Source organism: Gopherus evgoodei, chromosome 1, assembly GCF_007399415.2.
Source record: "Gopherus evgoodei ecotype Sinaloan lineage chromosome 1, rGopEvg1_v1.p, whole genome shotgun sequence".
Classification (NCBI taxonomy): Eukaryota; Metazoa; Chordata; order Testudines; family Testudinidae; genus Gopherus; species Gopherus evgoodei.
In genome coordinates this window covers 334093582-334119567 of record NC_044322.1, presented here as the reverse complement: position 1 = coordinate 334119567, position 25986 = coordinate 334093582, and the positions used below count along the sequence as shown (strand labels likewise).

The 25986-nt window shown below is 41.3% G+C and overlaps 1 protein-coding gene across 6 annotated transcripts in view; it reads left to right on the top strand.

Moving 5' to 3' along the window:
• Window positions 1–1507: 1507 nt before the first annotated feature.
• The window catches only part of TAFA5 (TAFA chemokine like family member 5), a 628888-nt gene continuing 604409 nt past the window's right edge, over window positions 1508–25986 (top strand). For all 6 annotated transcript variants that reach the window (XR_003998545.1, XR_003998541.1, XR_003998540.1 and 3 more), the window contains exon 1: window positions 1508–2709. Coding sequence is in view for 1 of the 6 variants with exons in the window: in XM_030549247.1 (XP_030405107.1) it covers window positions 2598–2709 (112 nt within the window). In the remaining 5 variants the exon portion in view is untranslated. The remainder of the gene's footprint in view (window positions 2710–25986) is intronic.

Sequence of the window (25986 nt, the reverse complement as noted above, 5' to 3'; positions counted from 1 at the left end):
ATCTTGGAAGGGAAGGTTGTACATAAACCATTATAATATGACAGCTCTAGAGCCATCTGTGTAGTACAACTGAGCACATAAAGCTTATTGCCCTAGCAGCTCAGGGTGCAAAATACTGTTCAAAGAGTAGATTTCAAGTCAAGGAATCTGAACCAACCTTATTTTCATAGTGCAAATGTGTGCATGTTGTTGCTGCTGCATGAGGCAGATCAAGCCAACAAAGTGCTTTAACTATGTGTATTTGTATGAAATTTCCTCCAAAACCCTTTCTTGAAAATAACATATGTCCCATTTACAATGATCAGTTTTTAGGTACGTTAAGTGACTGAGAAGGAAGGAAAGCAATGTTTGAAGTATACTGTGCTGTGTGTTTTCACAATATTTGCATAGCGTGAGCAGAGATCCTCTCATAGCCCTTTCCGGCCTGCCAACCCTGATTCAACACTTTCCTCTGAGTTGCACAGAGCTTGGTTACTTAAAGTAGAATCTAAAAATTTAATCTGAGGATATTGCTAAGGAGGTACCAGATGAAAGGTTCTTCTGCAAGGAACCTTTTAAAGTGTTTCGTTTGATCAAAAATTCTCCCGAAGCCTGCGTGAATCCTAAACTATGCTCTGTTCGCATGTTGGAATTTCACCACTTGAAGGGTGACATGTTTCACCACAGTGACAGAAATAGTCTGTAGTACCTTCAAGTAGTCTGGCTAGGGACCACACTTGGATACAGAAGGGATGTTTCCATTAACCTGCTTGTAAGCTGGCCTACAAGGAAGATCACAGGTTGTAGGATATTTACAGTGGGTGGCCAGGGCAAGAGATGCCTAGAGGAGAGGAATTACCCATCTTTTCTTTAGCTCCTTTAAATTGAGCATCAGCTTTATTCAAAAAAAAAAGTCTCTCACAAAAGAGTGAGAACAGCTGGGAAAGAGTCCCCCTCACTGATGGCGCTGGTGTGGCTACCTGTCCTACCCACCCTGCTCAGCAGGGCAGTGAATTTTGCTAACGTGGAGAATCGAGAGGTGGGGGGGACGCGCTGCGGAAAAGCTCTTAGCTCTAGGCAAGCCTCCCAAGGAGAGGGACAAGTGTGCCCCGGAGTTCCCTGGAGGTGCGCGGCTCTGCATCAATCAGCAGGTGGGAAGGCGGCGGGGCGGGGACAGGTCCCTCCCGGCTGCGAACCAGTGAAGACAACCCGCCTTTGCTCTGAGATGGGCAGGTAGGAGCCCGCGCTGCTGCCATAGAGCCGGAGGGAGAGCTCGCCCCCTTTGCTTCTATCCGCTCGCTCCCCGCCGGCTGCTGCGCACCTGCAGCCCAGCTCAGGCGTCCTCTAGCGGGAAGCGGCCGCCCTGGGGCCTGGATTCCGTGAGACTCTCCCACCCGCAAGGGGTTAAACGCTTCCGACGCGGTTTCGGTGTCGGAACGAGCGCGGAGCGAGAGCCAAGAAGCGGGGACCTGCGAGAAGCTGCGGTGCAAGGCAGCGAGAGGCGCCCAAGGAGCCGGCATGGGCCAGCAGGGGGGAAGTGCCCTGTGCGCCCACCCGCTGTGACGGCCGCCTGGCGTGGCGCGGCCAGGCTGGGCTTGGCCGGGGCAGCTCCGGAGCGCCCTGCACCTGTGGGCGTGACCCGCTTTCCCCTCCCTCCTTTTATTGCCAGGGCCGCCGCCGCCGCCGCCGCCGCGGCTACAGCAGCAGAGGCGCCAAGGGGCTGAGAGCGGAGCCGGTGCTTGGAGCGAAGCGGCGGAGGGGAGCTGCGGCGGCGGCCTCAGCGCCTCTGTGTAAAGTGTCCCGTGAGCCAGGGATTCTTGCTGCCCCTTCTCCATCCAAGCCCCGAGCAGCCGGCGGGAGGGGAGATCTGGTTCGGCTGGCAGCGCCTGCTCCGGGGCTCCCCGGCCGGCCGGCGTGTCTGCCTGGCTCTGCCGCCGTTCCTAGCTGTTGGCAGGCGCAGCTCCCTCCCTGCCACCCTAGCCCAGCCCCCGCCGGCATTTGGAGCGGATCTGCCTGAGTTCCTGGCGCTGTGGAGTTACCTGCAGTCACCTGGCCAGCCTGGGGCGGCCCGTGAATCGGCCCGCACCCCGTGTGCTGCGCCCCAATGCTGGATTGGACTGTGAGGTGGTTGCAGTTGGGCAGGGAATTACCCTAAAGCTGCCTTTGGGATGCAGAGTGGGGAGGTTTCCATCCGAGTCTCCTTGTGACTGTAATTGATTTAAGAAAAATTAGGAGGTGGTGTTTTGTTTTGTTTTTTTCCAGCAGGGAGGGGGCGGAAACGAGCAAACCAACAAAAAAACTTTCGCAAACAAAAAGCCTAATTTGTGGCTCAGTAGCACTAGGCATATTAAGCCCAGCAACATCTAAAACCCTAGTGAATCGGTGCCACGATACTGGAGGAAACCCATCGAAGCGCCCCCCCCCCCGAGGTTTTTCGATGCTTGAGAATTATTTTGCTTTCTCGCTGAAAGATACTTCCTGCAGGGTTGCCGATGCTCAACCCTTGGGTCTTGTGAAGATGTTTTTCTTTGGGATTACACGTGGAGAAAGGCGATCCGTCAAGGGGAGAACAGGCTGGTGAAACTAACTGATATTCTTGCTCTGGGGAAGTGGCTTCAATGGCTCCATCTCCCAGGACAAGCAGTAGAAAAGATGCCATCGCCTTGCCAAGCATGTCCTCAACTTTCTGGGCAATCATGATCCTGGCTAGTCTTCTAATCGCCTACTGCAGTAAGTACATTTGTTGTGATGCTTCCACTGCACACAAATCCACGCCCTTTCCAGCCGAGGTAACGCATATCTTCAAGGCCACGGTTTCAAACCAACACACGCAGTCTGTGCTCTAGATTCTCTCTCTTTCCCTCCCTGCCAATTAAAAAGCACATAAGACCCGACGCTTTAATATTACTATTACAGATGAACGCTTGAGATACTCCTAGATTGTAGTTGTGGTGTTTCAAACATGGATAGAATATTGTTATTAAAAATCAAAGAGAGAACTTTAAGTTTACTAAACTTAATCCAATTGAATATTCCATAGTGATTAGTTCCAATGTTTATTAAATGTAATCAACTTTGAGTAGGAGTGCTTCCCCCTCCCCCCAGTCATTCACTCACACACTTCATGAACAAGAGTTATTTTGCTTGGTAGATTTTTTTTCTTAGGGAGAGCACATACTTAGTTTATGACAGATGTCTTAATATTGCCACGATCATATGTGATTCTCTGACTGTGAAATTGCATTGGAACAAACCATGGAATTTCCTTAGCACTCCCTCAGCAGTATACTAAAGCCACATCAGGAGTTTACAGCTGTTTGATAGATAATCAGTTGATGATTGTGTATTAGTTTCTTGCAGGGCTGAGGTACTGAAGGGCAGAAATGTAACTGTACAGATTTTAGGGATGTAAATTATTGGTAGGAATGGATATCCTAAGTCTTACAATTAAAAAGAATGTACTTTTTTTTGGCTGAAAAATTAGATATTAACACTGATAATGCCAGTCAGTGTTATTGCTCCCAGTAAGTTTAGTTCTCAAACAGTTATGTAATATAGATATAGTTTGACCATCTTCTTGCAAAAAGACAAAATTGTCCACAGTATTAGACTGAGCATTCAACAGCAAAAGTAAAAATAAAAATAGTTTGTTTATAATAAACCATATCAATATAGGGACAAGTAAGTATACAACTTTAACTGTCAAATATGAATTTTAACCCATGCTGTATTCTCCATATATTGATCACTTGACTTGGCTAGGATCTGTAATTTATGTGACATGGATATTCCTTTCATAAATGTAAAGTAGACATTCTGCTGAAAGCTTGTCATGATGAGCTGTTGTGGTGGTAGGGGATGTTGGAAAAGAAATGGATTCTGGTTTTAAAGAGTGTGCCTAAGGCATTTCCTAACCCCTCCATTATATTCTCTCCAACCCTTATCAAATTTACCATCCCTCAGCATTTTCTGAAATGAGATTGCAACTAGCCATGAGAACTTTTCCTTCACTGCTTTACATGTTATAGTGGCTCATGACACTGACAATCTTCATTCACTGCTTTGTATCTAAAACATAATTCCAGTTTAATGTAGAATTTTTGTAAGCATTTATTTTAATTTAATACATTCTGAATTAAATGGCTCATGAAAATAATGTAAAATATGCTTCCCTTTTAATCAGTTCTATTTTGTACATGATATAGTATTCAGTTTGCTCATGAACACTGAGGATATCCTAAACAAATTACTAAGATTTAACAGAATTCAGTGCATTGGGAGATAAGTGTTCTGCTAATCAATAAATGCATATTAGAGAGTGATTAGCTAAAGTGCAATGAGGATTAAGCTGCATTTTATTTTATTAAATCTGTATTAACTTCTATACAGATTTTCTCCAGAAAGTGCATATCTCCAGAATCACAGGTTTCCTAGATGAAAATGACAAGAATTCTCCTCTGAATATACCTTCGATGGTCACAGTTCAGTAATGGGTTAACTGTAAATCCCAATAACTATCAGGAGTTTTTTTTAGAATCTATATATATTATTGTTTAAGGATGAGAGAGTTTGTATTGTTCTGTGAAAGGGGAGGATTTTTTGCCTTCAATTCTATTGTTAATTATTGTTCAGCATATTTTTAGCATTGCTTATGGGTGCTGAACAATTAAATGTTAACTGGTATATGCAGACAATATCTTGGTGTGTTTAAGTGAACAACCACCAATTTATTTTGCCAGCAAATTTTATACTAGATGGTGTTGATCAACATACCATATTATTTGTACTATATAGTGATGAATAAACACCAGGCAGCCTAAAACATGTAGCGTCGTGTCACTTTACCATTTATGTGGAATTTCACTAATTTAATGACTGACGGTGAAATTCCAAATGTTAATGAAGTATCATTTACATACTATCTGAGTGCTATAGTACTTGAAGAATTGTTAATAATATTCCTTTCCTGAAGGAAAGGGTGAAGATGTCTAAAAATTTTAGGGAGAAGAGTACATATACTAGCTCATAGTTTATAGTATTACAGCCAATCTCTTCAGATTCATATAGGTCTAGTCATCCATTCATCATAAGATGTATTGTTTGTTAAAGGGGGGAGTCTTTTTGCTTTCTTTAAAGAGAAATAAGAATCTTGAATTGCTTTTATCAAAATGTTTTAAAAATATTGACAAAACATCACCAACATTTTCACACACTTATGGCTTCAAGTAGTAATTACACTATGACTCTAGATTTCAATTTCTCTCTCTCTCTCTCTCTCTCTCTGACACACAGACACACACAACTTTGCTAGATATAAAGTAGTAAATGTTTATATGTTATACTCATTAAAACAATTAAAAATATCCAGTAAAAATTTATATCCCTAACTGTATCCTTTTTATATAACTGTGTGAAACCCTGGAGCTGCGGTTCCAGTGAAGACAGAACTTTTATAGTATTGTAAAAGCAAATAAAAAATGCAAATTAAACTGTTCTGTCTGTATTGCTCATTTGCTTTATCAGTCTGTTCATGCTGACAGCGTATTCACAGTGCAGTGTATGACGGCGGCTTGTATCCCTTCCCTATTACTTTAGAATTTTATTATTAGGAATATGTTTCTGTTGTGCAGGACAGCTGTTAATAAGAGCAGCTGATGTTACACTTTGGATTGAATTTAGCACATTTTTGGAAACTTAGAGAGCTTTCAGGAAATGCATGTACAGTCAATAAGATTTTTATTTATTCTTTATTTTCTGAAGCACTATTATTTTCTCTTTGTAGTGGTGAAGATGGTAACCTGGCCATTTTTCTTCCCTAAATGTTTAGATTGTATTTAGGGATAGTGGCTCCATCCTATGGTTGAAGACAGACCTGCACTGTAGCAATTAGGTTAGTTGCTATAGTGATGAAGTCTTGTAATTCTTTCATCCTGAGGAAAATATTCTGAATTGTGATTGTAGGCCCTTAATGGGGGGAAGAAGTGAGACACATATGAGATGGTTAAAAAGTAGACTGTCTAAGACTGTATGATAACGATTACCAAGGAGCTTACTTATTTACAAGAAATAAAGTAAATGTAAAGAAATCTTGAATATCACTGTCCTCCCTGCTGCTGAGCACCTTCAATTGCCATTGAAGGGATCAGAGTTGGGTAGTGCTCTCAAACTCTAATTTTACAAACTTAATGATCCATAACAGACTGGAGAGAACTACTTGCCCCAAGTTTAACATTGTGTTCTGTGAAGGTGTATTGAAAGCAGTCAGTAAAAATGTACAGATGTGTTAGAAGGCTGGATCTCCTTTTTCGTATGTGTTAGGTAAAATCATTCATCTGAACTTCCTATGACTTTAAAACAGGATGCCACATTAGAAATGCAGGAGGCATATTCTTGACCACCATAGAATGAATTCTGTATGGATCTACTTCAGCTCACTTCATTGTAAATATTAAGTTATGTGTTTGATATGACTCTTACATTTAAATAATAGCTGTTGAAACAAAGTGCACTTTGGCATTAGCTATGTTGTTGCAGTTAAGACTCTTTTTAATTTCCCCTGTTCAGTACTATTATGTAAGCAAAAGGATAATAGCAGCATATCCCTTTTTAGGTGTTTTTCTTTTCTTTATTGTAGTAATACTCTGAAGTGCATTAGATATGGATCTTTAAAAAAGCACTACCAAAATTGAGTTCTATTTTGAAAGTTCACCTTTCTAGTTCATATAGCATGGTTTGAAGAGGTATCATAAGCCAGACATCATATCACTGACTTGTAACACAAAATCCTATAGTCATGTAAGTTTACTGTAACTGCACAATCCTTTTGTGTTCGTAAATATAAGTACAATTTATTTCAACTTGGGACATGTGGAAACATTTCTTCCGACTCATTATTTTTCCTTTGTTGAATGCAATATAAAAAAAAATAGTGCTAGAATAGTTGGAGGGTAGGCATACATTAAGGGCCTGATCCTGAAGCCCCTCCATTTCAGTCAATGGAAGTTGTGCGTGCAGCAGCACTGGAGGATCAGACCTTTAATTTTTCCTTGTTTTTTTAGTTATGTTTGAATAACATTACATATGTACATGACACAAACAATTTCAATAACAGCACAAAACAACTTTCAGAGCTAAAGTTAAAGCAGGAGAGTTTCAGATATATTGCCAAATGCCAACTATTTAAAAACAAAACAAAACATTAATGCTCATGAAAGGTGCTAGATTGACCTCCCCTGAAACTCAAGTCCTCTGTTTATGCACAGAATAGACACTGCCACCATCCATCCAATATGAGTTGCTTGCTATCCTGTCAAGCCTGCTCTGGAGGTATCCTCCTTCTAGGAGGAAGAGGGCAGTACGGCTTTTAGGCCTATCCATTCCTTGGCATGTCTTCTGAAACAGCCAGCAGAGATACCAATTAGTTCTAACTGAACAACTCCACTAAGCAGTGGACTGAGACTACCAACTCATTTCACGCAGGCCACTGAACAATTGTCAGATGAGAGAGGTCACCTCTGACCTACGTCAAACATAAACAAGTGACCGGGGAATGTACGGCTTCCATCTCACATTACCAAACCCTTGTCATCTAGTTCTGTCGTCATCTAAAAATCAAAAGAAGAAAAAAAAATCTGTTAATCTGTGGAATCAATCTGTAAAATAATTGTTTACTATAAGCATTACTGTGTTTGTTTCTTTCCCAAACTCTGAATTTTGAATAAATGCAAAATATAGATCAACTTGCATTACTGAACCTGCTCTCTGTCATGTTTATGTATGGAAATGAGAAATTATTATGATGATTTTGTGACATTAAAACATGAAAAGCAAAACAATAAAATTTCCATCTCTTTATATGGCATCCCAGCTGCTCCTTTTTAAGAGGGTTCATTTTTGAATTAAAAAATGATACTTTACATTTAATGACCTCTACAAAATACCACCTGTCAGCCAGAGCACCAAAATTGACACTGAGAATGTCGTATGACCAATTATCTGGAGAAAGTACAAGGTGATCTGTTACATGGACTTTATTGGAGTGTACTAGCATCAGAATCTTCTGCAATCAGAATCTGCAAAAGTATTTTTTTTTCCTTTTTTCTGATTATTTTTTTGTCTCGTGACCATTTAAGTGCCTCCAAATGACTTTAAACAAACAACTTGAATTCTGTTATTTAGAACTTCTGTTTGATGGCTGACATTGGCTTCATAGGAAAGCAATCTGTTAAAAAGGGTATAAAGGTCTTCCACTGACCTGCTCCTATTATCCATTGCATCCCTATTGTAAATAGAGGGGGAGGTGAAGGGTAGTCATAATGATTCTTAAGGATTATTGAACACATAATGTTTTTTTAATAAAGTTTTGTCCATATGAGCCACAGAAACAGGATAAAAGTAGCAAAGAGTCCAATATGCCTGCTGGAAAGCCAGCTCATGGTACAGTTTGGCAAGCATTTATGGACTGAAGTTAAATGTTGAATGCTAGTATTCAATCAATCAATCTAGGATTCAACTCTGTTAAATGTGTGTTATGCACTTTGTGGCACAAGGTTGGTTTAAGAAGACAGTTGAACATTTCAGCTAGCCCAGGGGAAATATTTCAGTGGCATGGCCTAAGTGTAGCCAGCTCTGCATCATCCTTACCAGCATCAGGGCCCAAGGCAAAGGGGTTGTGGCTGGAATATTACTGAGCTCCAGCAATCTCCAGCTGCCACAATGTCCTGTTATAGCCAGTCACAGTTTAGAGCAGTGGTTTTCAAACTGTGGGTCATGACCCAGGACTGGGTCGTGGAATGTAAAGCACTAGGTTGTGGCAGCATTGGTCAGCACTGCTGACTGGGCCGTTAAAAGTCCCATCGATGGTGCTGCCTGGCTAAGACAGACTAGTCCCTACCTGTTCTGACACCGCACTGTGCCGCAGAAGCGGCTAACAGCAGGTCCGGCTCCTAGGTGGGGATGCCACATGGCTCCAGGCCAATGGGAGCAGAGGGGATGGTGCCTGCGGGGAAGAGCCGTGCGGAGCTGCTTGTGCACCTCCACCTAAAAGCCAGACCTGCTGCTGGCCGCTTCTGGGGAGCAGCGTGGTCCGCGGTGCCAGGACAGGTGGGCGGCCTGTCTCTGCATACTGGCTGTGCCACTGACCAGGAGCCACCTGAGGTAAGCACTTGCCACAGCCCTGAGCTCTCCCCTCAAACCTGGAGCCCCTTCCTCCTCCTCCTCCTCCTCCTCCTCCTCCACAAACCCCTCACCCCTGGCCTCACTCCAGAGCCTGCAATCCTAGCCCCGAGCCCTGATCCCCCTCCCACACCTCAACCCCCTACCCCAGCCCAGATCCCCCTTCTACACCTGAACCCCTCATTCCTAGTCCCACCCCACAGCCTTCACTTGCACACCCTAACCGTCTGCCCCAGCCCAGAGCCCCTCCCACACCCCAAACCCCTCATCCCCCAGGTCTGTTGATCCCGGGCATCAACAATTTTCTTCAGCTGGGACACCAGGAAAAAAGTTTGAAAACCACTGATTTAGAGCCACCAAAATTAAGCAGAAAATAGAATTTGCCCCAGGATTGAAGAGGTGGCAACATGTAAGGATTTCACAGCCAAACAAAATGATTCCTCCTCCCGCTTATTAGGCACTCAGGATCAGACCTTTTCCAACTACTTGTCAAATTCAACAGGAATTCTTCTCTTGGATCACTAACTCATTTTGCAAAGGATTATTGTGAAGGTTGGGGAAGACCTAAAAGTCACCAGCCTTGACCGTTCATTAATAATGAAGGATTTTCTGCTCAGTATAGGTAGGTCCAGGCTACCCGCCATATCGGCGGGTAGCGATGAATTTATCGGGGTCAATATATCATGTCTCATCTAGATGCGATATATCAATCCCCGAACGCGCTCTCTGTCGACTCCAGAACTCCACCGGAATGAGCGGCAGTAGCGGAGTCAGCGGGGGAGCTGTGGATGTTGATCCCGCACAGTGAGGACGGGAGGTAAGTCGGAATAAGACACTTTGACTTCAGCTACGGTATTCCCTGTCTATCTCGTGGTCTCATATAGCCACATTATCATAGAATCTGACACATCACAATCTTTATCTTCGCAAACACCCCTGTGCGGTAGAGAAGTAGTATCTCCATTTTACATATGGGGAATTATGGCAGTGTGAGGCTAAGTGACTTGCCCAAGGTCTCACAGGAAGTCTGTGGCATAGCATAAACTTGAACCCAATCTCCCAAGTCTCAGGCTAGTGCCCTAATCACTGGACCTTTCTTCCTCTCAGTGCTGAAGTAAGTTCTTCAACAATGTGTACTGTCAGTTTGATTGATCCACTGTGGTGTAAGAGCTTTCAGTTCCTGGACTTGGAGTTCCTAAGAGTATCCTATCTGTAGAACTGCTCCATTAACTGACTGCTACTGTCTGAGTTTCATGAGCTGAAGACATGGAATGAGGCTTTTCTTTCCAGTCAGGCATATTACTGATGTCTGTGCTAAGGAGTAGTTTCTCTAAATGACTGAAGGACAGTGATGCTCCTTTTGATCATCTACATGTGTGTGACATTTGTTGTGGGATGACACAGTAACTAGTGCTGTGTGAGTATGAAAATTGATTAATCAGATTGTTTTTAGTTTTGGCTTTTTTTTCCAGGTGGGTCAGGTTCACACTTAAAGCAACTCATTCTGTTTTCCAGCATCACTGGGAGCTATATATTTTTCTGATATTAATATGCTGTGACTGCTTTCATATATGCATTTATTTTAATAGATAGACATACAATAATGAAGGCAAGAGGACATTTTCTATACCTCTTACAACTTCTTTCTAATTTTCAAACCTATTGAATAGAGAAGAGCTTGCAGTGGCTTCTTCACTGTTTGTTAATTTCTCCACCTTTCAAAGCACATATTGTATTGCCAATGGTAGTAAAATCAGCTGATGGGGAAGTGGGACCAGTTCATGCAAATCTGGTGACTCCTGCAAAGCTGTTCCATCAGATGACCTTTCTGCAAGACCCCAAAAATCATTTGTGGGAGCTTCTCTGTTCCACCAGCCAGTCCGTGCACTGATTTATAGAAGCTGAAGAGGTTCTGGAGAATGTAGTGGAGGACAGCAGGAATATAGCCATCATTGATTCATGAACTTGTATTGGTAGTTAAGGGCATGAATGGATGATAAACAGGAGGGGGAGGGGAAATCAGTGATGCACTCCAGCCAGTGTGAGAAAGGGGAGGCCCTTGAGCTGCCATCTCTTCTTCTTAACACTCTGGGCTCAATGTAGTACCACCAAAGAGCTGAAACTGCAAGACTTGTATTACATACCATGCAGCACTAGAGCATGATCAGGAAATACCATGGTAACACTTAAACCTATCCAGCATGTGGTGAGTCCCCTAGTGTCCAGGGACCCCATGTACTACAAATTTGATGGCATAATATCAATTGGCTGGGGGGAAATCAAACTTTAAAAACAAAAATTTCCCTTAAGTGGACCTCTTTATACCATGGAACCTCTGGCTTGTCTCCTTTTCCAGAAGCCTACTAGAGTCTTTGCTGTTGCCAATCTAATGAGCACAGAAAGCATTTGGATACCCTGGGTGATGCTCAGAAGTACAAAACCTGTGAACAGATATAGGTGGCATTGATCATGAGACTAGGAGTCTTGGTCAATCTCTTTTTATTTATTTATTATATTGCTGAATTCAAAAGAGATGGTTAGATCAGATTTTCAGGCTTAGGTTCATATCACCAAATTCTACAATTATTTGTAAAGCTTTTCTGGTTGACTGGGTTATTCCAAAGGTTTCTTGATATGTCTTTTAATAAATGAACTTGTAAGAAGTAGTGACTGTCTATTGTCCAATACACAGCTTTTTATGCACTATTTGCTTTTTTAAAAATGGGAAACTTTATATTTTATCTAGTGAATCGTGGATTTAATGTTTTTGTGCATAGAATATAAATAAAATGTTTCAGCTAATAGTGTAGTAGTGCAATGTATTTCTCTTGGTTGTTTTTTCTAATTTGCATTGCCTATCTTGACAGGTAGTCCCAATGGGCCTAGTACTGCAATTGGATATGTGAAAGTGAAGGCTTGTGTCCATGTGGAAATTCATTCATTTTAACAGAGTTCTGCTTGGGGCACAAAGCTTCCACCCTGGCTTCAATTACAGGACTGGATCGATGTTTGAAAATACTCGATTCTCTTATCCATGGTTGATATGGAAACTATACATAGATAAGGGCAGAATATTGGCTTGTGCAGATCCCTAAATTTACCTTAATTAAGAGAAGGTTTCTCCTCCACAGCATCATTACAAATGCTTTCTACATGCATGATGTGCTTTCCAGATAGTATTAAACCAAATGCCCAGATCAAAACACCCAAGAAATTTGTGAATTTTTAAATATGTACTCTGTGGTTTGGGTCCACCCGTTATTTTCATATGTCTGGAAAATGGTTACATTGACCAGATGAACTATGTGAAGGGGGAGGATGGAAATCTGATTTCATAAACTAATAAAGTAATATCCATTTAAAGAAACCAACATTATTTTTTCAAACTTGCAAAAATGTAGAACTGACAGATCTGAAATTAACAATATTTAACTTGATTTGTAAATTCTGTAGCCACTTCATGAAACTAGTGAGGTCATGCTGAGCTGAACTCTGAGTTCAACCTGCAACCACTAACTGGAATATTACTGTATTATACAGTAGATAATTTTTTAATGGTTTTTTTAAAAATGGATTTAACTTTAACCCCTTTTCTTCACTGCTATCTTTCAATAACTTTAAGTGACAGAGTGTAGGAATTACTGGGCAAGGTAAATGGTCAAGCTGCGTGATGTTCAGGATTGGTGCTAAGTGACTTACTACTATTCTGCATCACCAGGCTAGTAAACATCAGTTACTATTTTTTATAAATATAGATGTGACTGTTCTTCCTGTCCTTCTCGTTAATCTTACTTCCTGCAGTAAATAGTAAATATATGTTTAACAGATATGAGAGACACTTGGTGCTGAGAGATCACTTGGTGCATTCTCTAGTGCTACTAAAGTGACAGGTTGCTCTTCTAAAAACAAAATATTCTTTGTATTGAGTTAGAGCTTGAACAGCCACTTTTTCTTTGCTACTCTTGATAGAAGTGTGACTTCGCTGAATTTCTTTAAGGCATTATATTATCTGTTCATTCATTACTGTCTTTTGTCTGTAATACCAAGTGGCTTTACCCACTGTAGTTGCAGAAATCTATAACTGAAATTAATCAGTACAGCATGCAGAGTTAATCTTGACAAAAATTATTTTGTTGTAAGGACAGTTCATAGTATTCCAGTGCTTTTCCAACATACACAGATTAATTTAAGGCTGTACTAAAGTAAAAAATGCTGCATTAAAAATCTATTATGGGAAAGAAATGGTTTTTTTTGTGTGTGTGCATTCAGTAAAAAAATTAAAGGTTCCAGAAACCTCAGTCCCCCTCCCCCGATTTTTGTTTAGAATGTTTTGACCACATCATCTTGCTAGTCTTGTAAGCTAGTTACAAAGATAACACCTCTAACACTGTCATAGAATAACAGATTAAGCCTAAATCTTGTGTAATCACTTTAATTCTGTGCTATTCTGGTAGCATTTTAAACAGACTTCTAACAATCTAAAACTACTACACAAAGCGCAAGACAGTGGAGAACTGAACCCAAACTGTTTACAACTACTGCCGTTACTTCAGTTTCAAATTTCTCTTCTTCTTATGTGTTCTTTAGTTAATGCTCATCCAGTAAAGCTGATAATAGATTTTGTCTGATGTTGCTCTGTTTAAAAGAACTGTAGATAACTGTTCAGAAGATTTTTCTGAATGTGAATTTGGAATAGTTTAAGTACAGTGTTTTGGTAAATACATTTGTTTTCCACTTTCAGTCCTCCAACCATAATAATTGTATTCCTGGAATATAATTTCTGACATGAACAAAACTGAACACCCTTGCCTCATCCCTTCTACGAGGCCTCACCCCATTCACTCCATCCCTCTTCCTTCCATCACTTGCTCTCCCCAGCCTCACTCATTCGCTCATTTTCACAGGGCTGGGGAGGGTCCCTTTTTGACCGCGTGTTTGGTTGAAAACCGGATACCTGGCAACCATATGCCCCTTTTGCATCAATACTTCCCCTTTTCTTAGCCTTCCCTGTCCACCCCCAGCTCCTCATTCTAAAGGGGAATGAAAGTTACAGCACTGAGAATTATTTGAATAAATTTTAGAACCAATTTTCTCTCACCTTCTCCGTAAGACTAGATGTTATGACCATAATTTATTTTTCTTGAGTTGATTTTCAGCTCAGGCATCCAAAGATGATCAGTAATCCTTACAGTTATTTAGCTGTTTATCATCAACTCCAGCAGGAGGAACCATCCCCTACCTTGAACCCATGCCTGGCAGGTATGAAGAGATGACTTGCAGGTAGTTTTAAAAATATAATCCAATTTTTCCATAACAGGATCTGAAATAGCTTTGTATTTTATTTTCAAGCCTTTAGTTTAGCCTTTGTGATCTCATAAAATAAAATGATTAACACTCACCTTCTGAACCATTTGTCTGATAGTGCTCAGATATATAAGAATGCTTAAGGTTAAGACTAACACTATAAGTCAAGATGCAAAACAGGCACTTTAGTGGCAAGTGATGTTGTTGATTAACAATGCGAGATTCTTGATAAACTTGTCAAGACGTGTCAAACCATTACAGCAAATATATATAGATAAGAGGCTGTTCTTGGCATAAATGTTGATCAACTGACAGCAACATTTTGCAATTGACTTTCAGTCTGAAGCTTCTTGTACTACTTTTTGTTTCTTAATTGCAAGTCTCCATTTGCCTCACCACTGTTTTCACCAGGCTTAATCACTACATAGATGTTACTTTCCCCAAAAGGGGGTTGGGGGACAAGGTGAGTTTTAGAACAGTGGCCCTCATGGCTATCTTTCCTTTCCCCCATGAGATCTCTTCTGGAGAAAACAAGAACGTTATGTAGTGCCACAGAATCTCACTTCTACGAGACTGTCTTTGTATTCCATTTTCACTGAAGTTAAATTACTTTGTGTAATCAGTGGGTAACTTGGAGAGAGGCAGGGTGAAAGTGCTCTACTAGATATAGTATTACATGAAGCACTTGTGAAGAGAAAGGAGTTGGAAACATCTACCTTACTTGTTCTGATATTCAGGAGTTGAATTTCTCCTGGGAAATTTGAAGTATTATATAAATGTTGCTGCTCTCATAGAGATACTTCGCTGTCTTCCTACCCCCATTCCTTTATCTGTATGTTCTCCAAAGCTTTGGCTCTACAAAGATGATAGTGATAGACTACATCCAGTGTATTCTTAGGTCTTTTTTCATCTTTCTCTGTGATGGCTCTCCTTATTACTGATTGCTTGTTCACGGATGTTTCACTCCCAACAGCTGCATAGTCAAATTTGGTTGTGCTACCTATACAGTCAGCCCCCCCATCTGTTAATCTTGTCTGAATGTTATTCTGTAATTTTATTAATTTTTAGAACATAATACTCAATATGCTTTTTTAAAAATTTGTGTAATATTATATGGATTTCTCTTCCTGTGCTTTTAGGCAAGTATAAAGTGCTCTTGTGAGCTGTAAAATTGCTATCAAGTATTGTGAACTGCAATATAGCAATTCAGGTATTGCTACTTTTATAATTACAGTAACTACTTTTCAAGTATTGTGGAAAAAATTATAGGGATTAGCTTAAACTCTGAGTCAGTGACATTTCAAAAGCAACTCTTACGTATTAGCTAAATGCTTAGTTTTTTTCATTTTCAGAAGGATCATAATTATGTAAAAAATTTGATAGGAATACATGTAACCAAGTGTAAAGTATAGAGTTTGATGAAACTAAACAAAAGGGGCTAAAACTATATTAAATTTCTGTAAGATTAAGAACTATCATTTAATGCCTTTTCATAAAAGGCTCTCTTTACCAATAAATAAATAAATAATGATACAGGCTTTGGAATCTTTAATTGAACAGAGTCAAAGTAATATGTTTTAGTCTTGGTGTTTAATGATAGACTTATCACGCTGTCATTCTCAGACTTTAGCAGTGAGACTTTCTATTCTGACAGAAACCATAAGGAATGTTAAAGAAAAACAGAATTTTCAAATCAGAACAAAATGTTTCATCCATCAGCTTTTTAAAACAGCACTCTGAGTAAGAACAGTGAAAGGTACTCAACTACTTATAATAATTGAAATCCATTTTGTTACCTAGTGCTGCTTCTAAAAAAATTTTGCAACTGGGACAGACTCCCAATTATAATAAAGTGGGTCAAATTTTTAATCTCCCTTTTTTGGTGTGTGTTTTCTTGGCTAAGGTCAAGTGACTTGGTCCTGCTCTGTTTCTGCCACTTTTAAAAGTACTTTGTTGTTGTCTCTGACAAGCAGAGCTGCATAGTGTTTGCTAGTGATTTCAGGACAAATGTGGTTGGCATATATGTGGAGAGAGGGGACTTCTCCCCATCCCTCGCATCCCAGTCTCAAATCGAGAACTGAGAGTCAGACTGAGCTGTCTTGTCTTCCTTCTTGTGCATCAGTAATAAAGGATTTTGCAGACCAAATTCTGCCCTGCTGTGTCTGTGCAAATATGTCACGCGAAGGGTTTGCATGGCTGCAACTGATTGGAACTTAGTAACCATTCAGTTGATAATGCACATAGAACAGAATCCAGCTTCCTCTCCCATAGCTAGCAGGATTTAAAATCAGTAAAAACATGTTAAAGCAGCAGATCAGACTCTTAGTGGACACTTGAAGTAGAGATTTAGAGTAGACTGGTGCTTTAAATTGCCAAGTTTATCATTGCTCTATTAAGGAGGGAATATCTCTGAAATGCACTTCTGTCCCATTTTATATTCCTGTCCTGTTTTGACTTTTCCTTTGACTTTCTCTTCCTTCTCTGGAGGATTCTTTTTTAGCTCTACTCTTGTCTCCTATTCACATTGTCAACCCAGGGTTCCTTTGACTGCCATTCTCTCTCCCCATTTCTAACTTTAGGTGCAAGGTAGTGGTAATGCCCATAGTGCTTCCTTCATGGACAATGCACATTGTTGTTGCATTTTTACAGCTTTATTCTCAAAATATAAGATGTACCCTGCAATAAAATGATTACCAGAATATTGTTTCCTTTCTTAAACTCACAGATTTGTTTTGTTCAAGGGCTGAGATGCTGCCCTAGTTTTTACCTTTGTAGGTGGAAGGGGGAATCGTGATAATACTTACATTTTAGAAAAACATCCACATAACTGGTATGATCTTTCTGCATGTCAGTTGACATGTTGGCGGGAATCGGAAGGTGGGTTAAATTTTGGATTTACCAAGCATTACGGTAGCCCTTAACTTTAAGAAGTTGGCAAACACCTCCTTAAAGAATGTGTAGCTATCTGTGTGACAAAATTGCCAGAGGAGAAAATCCCACATATTGACAGTAAATCTTAATCTTAGGGATGTCAGGGGAATCTAAGTCAAACCAACTGGCATTTGGACTTGTGTGTCAGTGAATGACCATGTACTGGTTATTAATTTCCTCTATATGGAAATGCTGTGTTTTCCTTTGTAGGTAAGCAAATCCAGAATATCCCACTTTGTCATCAGCTCTGCTTGCTCAGATTCACTTTTGCTTCCATGGAAACTGATATACTATCTTTTAAAATGCTGCGTGTGCATGTGTGCACGCATGCATGCACATACATGTTTGAGAGGGTTTATGGGGTTGATAAACTTTTTTTTTTCTGTGATCCCCCATGTTGTTGTATCTGACCACCTCCTTAATCTTCAGAAGTGGGATAATATTAATTTTGTCTCCCCCTTTCCCGGCTGTAGGAGAAAGAGCTTAATGAGTTTTTATAAGATTTTGGAATGTGTCTGGAAAGAAATTATTGTGAGAGAGCCAAGAAAGTAGTTCAGCCCTTGTTTTGAAAGCTGCATGTCCGGTGGCCATTCTTATTTCCTCTGGGGATGTGTGTGTCTGTCTATCTGTCTCTCTCCTTCCCTCCTCCCCCTCTCTCGCCCCACCCCGCCCCAAGAAGTGGATAATCCAGAGGCAACGTGTGGGTGAAACTGAGAACTCCCACTTGTTGCTCTCTGGAGATAGCCTACAGCCAAAACTGACTTATCCTGGATATTAAAAACCAGTTAGAGATTTTAAAAACTTCTGGTTCCTAGCATCTGTAGTATTTCACATTTGAGGAAGACGGTAGGAAAAACATCATTGTGTCTGTCCAAGGATTTCTTGGAAGGCCCAGGCTAGCTAGTTTAGTTACAGCATAGACTTGCATAGCTGGAACCTCTGATAAAATAGTTTGCTCTATAAAAATACAGTCATGGCAGTAACAAATATCCTGTAGTTTCTAAAAACAGCAAATCTCCTCTTGCTGTGGAAGATCTGTGAAACAACTTGCAAAGCAAGTAATAATATTGCTAGATACGTTTAAAACCTTTATATGATTGTATTTGCTTTCGATTGCACAAAAATGGGCATAAGGCTGATTTCCTAAGAAAGAACAATACCTTTGAAAGGTTTCACATCTCCAAGATGAAGCATGATGAATTGTCTGTAAACAATTGAATAGGCTCCCTTTAACTCAATTACAGATAATGAAAGACACTTAATAGTGAAGAGAGAATACGTTCAGTTTTGTTGCCGAACACTGATTTATGATAACTAATGATGAAGCCACACATTTGAAATTTGTGTGAGTATATGCATCTGCAAAGATAAGACAACATCAGAACGTGAATTCTTTGCACATCCTGCTAAAATATCACATAAAGATATTGGAACAATTATTTGTCTTTTTGACTACTACAAGCTTTAACAAACTTGGGGTAAAATACCTCCCTTAGGCAAGTATTTAGAGTTTGATTTTCCTAAAAATTGGTCAGAGGTTCTGATTATTCTGGGATTAATCTTGGCTTCTCTTTCTTTTCTAGAGTATTTGTATTATTCAATCTTTCCCATCCATTCTGCACCCTGTCTACTTTGCAAGAGTCTCTGTTCCATCCATTTTTATATAACGGTTGACAAACAGATCTGCTGTGCAAAATTTTGTTTGCAAGCGATAATATTTATGTCGGTAATTCCAGGGTACCACTTTTAAAATGTGGTTCTGTTTGTCTGGCAGTTTCAGTGCCATTCATGTACTCTTTTAACCAGTATTGTATATGGTGACAATTTGGGCAATGTGTCCATATAATTTATGAATTCTAGTTGATATTGTGAAGTAATTATTATGAAAACTGTGGTATCCTGGAAAGCCTCTGTCTATGTGTTTCCACCATGGGCTGACAAGGCTTTAAGCATGTTCTTCCCAGAACAGGTGTGAAGTGGCTCATCTAGAACTCAACAACCATCTATTCAGGGTGGAGTGTCTTGGACAATGGGTTAGCTGAAACTGAGGGGAAACCAGTTCTTCGCAACTTCCCTCTCAGGTGCTGGGAAAGTGAGAGTAGGAAATTATCAGAAGAAGAACAAAGGAACCAGATGTTAAGAACATAAGAACGGCCTTACTGGGCCAGACCAAAGGTCCATCTAGCCCAGTGTCCTGTCTTCCTACAGTGGCCAATGCCAGGTGCTCCAGAGGGAATGAACAGAACAGGCAATCATCAAGTGATCCATCCTCTGTCACCTAATCCCAGCTTCTGGCAAACAAAGATCTAGGGACACCATCCCTGTTCATCCTGGCTAATAGCCATTCAGGAACCTATCCTCCATAAATTTATCTAGTTCTTTTTTGAACCCTGATATAGTCTTGGCCTTCACAACATCCTCTGGCAAAGAGTTCCACAGTTTGACTGTGTGTTGTGTGAAGAAATACTTCCTTTTGTTTATTTTAAACCTGCTGCCTATTAATTTCATTTGGTGACCCCAAATGAAACCTTGTGTCATGAGAACAAGTAAATGATATTTCCTTAATTGCTTTCTTCAGACCAGTCATGATTTTATAGATCTCTATCCTATCCCCCTTAGTTGTCTCATCATGTTGTTGGGATGTATAAAGGAAAGGGTACATCTACACTGCATATTCCTTAGGGTGGCGTGTAGAGTACAAACACTGCACACCCCTAGCATGGGTATAAAAAGCAGTGTAGACAGTGAGGCACTGCTTAGGTGAGTAGTGTACAGACACATCTGCACATAGAGACGTGCAAGGCACATACCCTATATGTGTCCAAGTAGTGCCTCCCTCATCTATGCTGCTATTTTTAGGAGTTCAGTGTCAAGATGACTCCCCACTGCCTGAGTTTTCCCTTGCCACAAGGAGCTGCCACAGTCTTTTCCTGTTGCCTCCACCTGCCAGAGCCTTTCACTAACCTGTGTAGTGCATTGTGGATGCAACTGTGATGTGTAGTGTAGACCTAGCCATAGAGTTACACGGGAAGCTTTGGATAGGAGAGAGGGAGGGCATGGATGAGCTGTGATCAGAGAAGGCTAGTGGCCTAGAGAGACTCCATGGTTGAGAAGACAAACCATGACCTATAGCAGAAGGACTCTGATCCCAGCTTAAAAAATGCTCTGGAGTGCTGGGAAGCAGAGGCAGAGAAATGCATGTACAGTTTATTATTTTTGTATTGATCTGTGTATTTCTCATACTAGCAAGTAAAGAGCAGGGATGGTTTAAAATACTCTGCTATGTCTGTCTGTTTTACGTTACAGTGACCTCTTCCCCCACAGCTGAGGTGCTATGGGGCAGGTAGCAGGGGGCTTTGAGGGTGAAGAAGTAATTGCTCAAAATTTTTCCCTTTGAGCCTAGCCTGAGAGGAATGACTTGAGCCATTTGAAGTTAATACTGTTCATATCTTGCGACTGTCTTTGAGGAGGGAATGGGAGTATTTGGTAATCAAAGCTTCTAAAAGGAGCATTAGAATGAGTATGAATCCCTTGCCTATAAGCAGGAAATCATCTACAAGAGCAATATGTGCTGTCTTAAAACTGTGTGCTCACCTGATGGATTGATGCTGGACTTCATTTTTATTTTTTTTTAAAGCTAGCTTGTCAAATAGCTTGCTTAGCAAAAGGGATTTAGACACCAGGCAGCAGCATATGGGAAATCTCCTGCACTGGTCACACTAGTGTATATTATAAGGTGGCTGATAGATTCCTGCCAACAAAGGAGGTGTTGACAACCTCGTTAGTAGAGGAGTCTGACCCACTCTCTACTGTTACCTTTCATTCAGGAAGGACAAGAATTGGAGTTGCAAGTGTTGGTGCAAACTGTCACTGTCAAGGTTCCTTCTCCACTCTGAACTTTAGGGTACAGATGTGGGGACCTGCATGAAAGCCCCCTAAGTGTATTTACCAGCTTAGGTTTACAGTAAGCTGCCACCACCAAGCGTGTTCCAAATCTTAGGGGAGAGCCACTTGGAACTCTGCCTTCCCCCAAATATTTCCCAAGTCTCTACCCCCCCGCCCTTTCCTGGGCAGGTTTGAGACTAATTCCTCCCCACCAAGTCCTTACCCCTATTTTCCTGGGGAGGCTTGAGAGTATATCCTCACCAATTAGTCCTGGTGAACACAGATCCAAAAATCTTGATTTTTCATCGTTTTAAGATCTATCAGGTTCTTAAAGAAGAATTTTAATTAAAGAAAAAGGTAAAAATCATTTCTGTAAAATCAGGATGGAAAATCACTTTACAGGGTAATCAGATTCAAGGAGCCCAGATTCAAGGAACCCCCCCTCTAGCCTTAGGTTCAAAGTTTTAGCAAACAGTGGTAAACACTCTAGCAAAAGGAACATTTACAAGCTGAGAAAAAAAAGATAAAACTAACAGGCCTTGCCTGACTGTTACTTACAAGTTTGAAATATGAGAGACTTTTTCAGAAAGATTTGGAGAGCATGGATTGATGTCCGGTCCCTCTTAGTCCCAAGAGCAGGGCCGGCTCTAGGATTTTTGCTGCCCGAAGCAAAAAAAAATTTGGCTGCCCCCACTTTTTTTTTCATGCCCCCCTGCCTCGGGCCTGTCCCAACCCCACCTCTTCCAAATCCCTTCCCCAAATCCCCAGCCCCCTCCTCCTCCCCCGGGCATGCCACATTTCCACCCCACCTCATTGCTTCTTGACCCCCCCCGACCTCCCGCCCTAACTCACCTCCGCTCCACCTGCTCTCCCGGGTGCGCCACCGCTCCGCTTCTCCCCCCCTCCCTCTCAGGCGAGGGAGGGCGGAGAAGTGGAATGGAGGCAAAATCAGGGGTGCAGGCAGAGTGGAGGTGAGCTAGGGTGGTCGGGCGCAGGAAGTAATGGGACGTAGAGGAACCGCTCCCCGCTCCAGCTCACCTCCGCTTCATCACCGCCGCCTCCCCCGAGTGCCCACCGCTTGGCTTCTCCTTCCTCCCTCCCAGCCTTGCTGCGTGAAACAGCTGTTTTGTGTGTGGCAAGGCTGGGAGGGAGGAGGGAGAAGCAGAGCGGTGGCGCATTCAGGGGATCAGGCGGAGCGGAGGTGAGCTGGGGGCGGCGGTGGCACTTTTTCCTGATGCCCTGGAGTCGGCACCTCTGATGGCCAGTGCCAGAGTGCGTGCCAGAGAGCCCCCCCTAGAAATGTGCTGCCCCAAGCACCTGCTTGTTTTGCTGGTGCCTGGAGCCGGCCCTGCCCAAGAGCGAACAACACCAAACAAAGAGCACAAAGAAAAGCTCCCCCTCCCAAGATTTAAAAGTATCTTGTCCCCTTATTGGGCCTTTGGGTCAGGTGTCAGCCAGGTTACCTGAGCTTCTTAACGCTTTACAGGTAAAAGGATTCTGGTATCTCTGGCCTGGAGGGATTTTATAATATTGTACACAGGAGGGTTGTTACCCTTCCCTTTATAGTTATGACAGTCACCAATATGTCTATGCTACACTGAAGGAAATGTTCAGAAGAAGTGAGATTATCTGTATTTGTAAGTCTGAATGTTTTATTTATTTTATTGCTAGGGACTTATAGTTCTGATACATTGATCCAGAACAGAATTTTTCATTTCTCCCTAATGTGTGACCAGAACTTGATGTTTAGTGTCTGTCTTTCATGAAAATGAGAATTATAGTACTGACTTAAGCCAAATGGCATTGGTGTGCACTCTCCCTGCTTTGCAGGTCCATGTTTAGTGGTGAGTTGAAGGTTCAAAGGGGGAAAAAAAGATGAATTGCTTATATTGGTCAATTCAAGTTCACCAACATAGTGGATTTGATTTTGGCAGATTATTATGTTCTGAAGTCTTAAAGTACTGATAGTGTGAAGTACTTTTGTTTTAAAAAATAGTATTCTATGAAGATTCTTGTGTTGCAATATTTTGATAGCTAGAAGACCAACCCACTGATCACTGGGTGACAGGAGGTAAGGAAAGCAGCTGGCAAGAAGAGTTCCGTTACCTGTATTCTATCACTCAGTATGAGCTATGTCATTTCCTTGACATTTTCAATGGATAATTTCAGTGCCATTACACTGATGTTTTTAGTAAAACCCGAAGGTAGAAAACATCCTGGCCCATATTATTGACCTGCAACACTCTTTCTGTTTTAGTGCAGAGTTTCTTCATCTCAGTTCTAAGGGCCTGATGACTTCTATTGAAGTTAAAGACATTGGCTGAGGCTTTTAGTGTGCCAAATTGGATGGAAGCTTTGGGTTGTGGACACTAAGTGCTAGTTTTCAAACTGCTCTGTAATGAGCTAAACCACATATAAAAGTGCATCTCTGTAGATGAATATTCAGTATGCATTTTTAAAAAAAAAGTATTGTCTGAAAATATTTGGGTCAAATTCTCCAGACTAATGCTGTTTATAGGTGCCATTTTTAAGTACCATTTTTTTAAAAAATGGGGCGGGGAGGCACAGTTAATATTTTGTTTTACACGACTGAGTGTGGAGAAATGCCTCAACTATATTTAGTAAATCTGTTATTCTTTGTTCTGTAGATCTACCTACAAAAGGGACAGAAAAAGCTTAGCAGCTATTGAATTCTGAAAGTGTTTTCATGGTTCTGTCAGTAGATCTTGGAAGGAGAGAACTGCCTGGTTTCCACTGTTACTTTGACGTTCCATTTCTTTAAGCTCTATTTATAAATTTAGCTAGATGCCCAAGTTTGAGGGGTCAGAGAGCTAGTTCTGACATTATATTATGCATTTCTTGGTGGCAAATACCTGTGAGCAGCCTGATTGTTTTTATATTAGAATATTTTCTTTACTTTCAAATTGATTTAATAAATTATATTAAACTTTAGAGGATTTTAAACTCTTATTTTAATAGTTGACGAGAAACTTTCCAACAACTTATTAGCAACAGCAATTATTCCCATAGTAGAAACAATATTTCACTAAAAATGGTATGCTTTTTAAAACTGCTACTCTTCCTCTTGTTTTCCAGATAGTAAATCTAGGAGTGCAGTTGTTTCCCTACAAAGTGAACAGCACTAATTAATTTACTTTTAAATATGAAATCAAAATAGTTAATGCAGTTGGTTTGTGTAGGTTGTTTTTGTCTTTTTTTCCCAAAACGCATGATTACTGTATTAATTGGTACAACCTGGACCTTGTATAGCATGTCTCAGAATCATATATACAAGCTGGTGATGAATGCTAACTGGATATTCCATTGAGAGAGATTTGCTTGGGATGTGTTTTAAATATGCCACTTCATTTGTGCCACTGCTATGTTATGCTGACTCATATAGTAAATCAGTGATATGAAGTGTAATGAGGCAAGGTTGCTATTACAGAACTGGACAAAGTGTGAACTGACGTTATCACTAGATACACATGATCTGATGATGTCCAACTATGTGCAGTAACTTTTCAACAAACCACTTCATTTGTGTAGCTCAGTTGCAATGCTTGTCTGAGGACCCATGGGAAGGAGTCTCTGGAAAAATTCCACCACGATTTCAACAGCTTCCACCCCACCATCAACCTCAGCCTGGACCAATCTACACGGGAGGTCCACTTCCTAGACACCACGGTGCAAATAAATGATGGTCACATTACCACCACCCTATACCGAAAACCTACCGACCGCTATGCCTACCTTCATGCCTCCAGCTTCCATCCCGGGCACATCACACGATCCATTATCTACAGCCAAGCACTGAGGTACAACCGCATCAGCTCTAACCCCTCAGACAGAGACCAACACCTACAAAATCTCCACCAAGCATTCTCAAAACTACAATACCCGCATGAGGAAATAAGGAAACAGATCAACAGAGCCAGACGTGTACCTAGAAGCCTCCTACTGCAAAACAAACCCAAGAAAGAAACCAACAGGACTCCACTGGCCATCACATACAGTCCCCAGCTAAAACCTCTCCAATGCATCATCAGGGACCTACAACCCATCCTGGACAATGATCCCACACTTTCACAGGCCTTGGGTGGCAGGCCAGTCCTCGCCCACAGGCAACCTGCCAACCTGAAACATATTCTCACCAGTAACTGCACACTGCACCATAGTAACTCTAGCTCAGGAACCAATCCATGCAACAAACCTCGATGCCAACTCTGCCCACATATCTACACCAGCGACACCATCACAGGACCTAACCAGATCAGCCACACCATCACCGGTTCATTCACCTGCACGTCCACCAATGTAATATACGCCATCATATGCCAGCAATGCCCCTCTGCTATGTACATCGGCCAAACTGGACAGTCTCTACGGAAAAGGATAAACGGACACAAATCAGACATTAGGAATGGCAATATACAAAAACCTGTAGGAGAACACTTCAACCTCCCAGGCCACACTATAGCAGACCTTAAGGTGGCCATCCTGCAGCAAAAAAACTTCAGGACCAGACTTCAAAGAGAAACTGCTGAGCTTCAGTTCATCTGCAAATTTGACACCATCAGCTCAGGATTAAACAAAGACTGTGAATGGCTTGCCAATTACAGAACCAGTTTCTCCTCCCTTGTTTTTCACACCTCAACTGCTAGAAGAGGGCCTCATCCTCCCTGATTGAACTACCTCATTATCTCTAGCTTG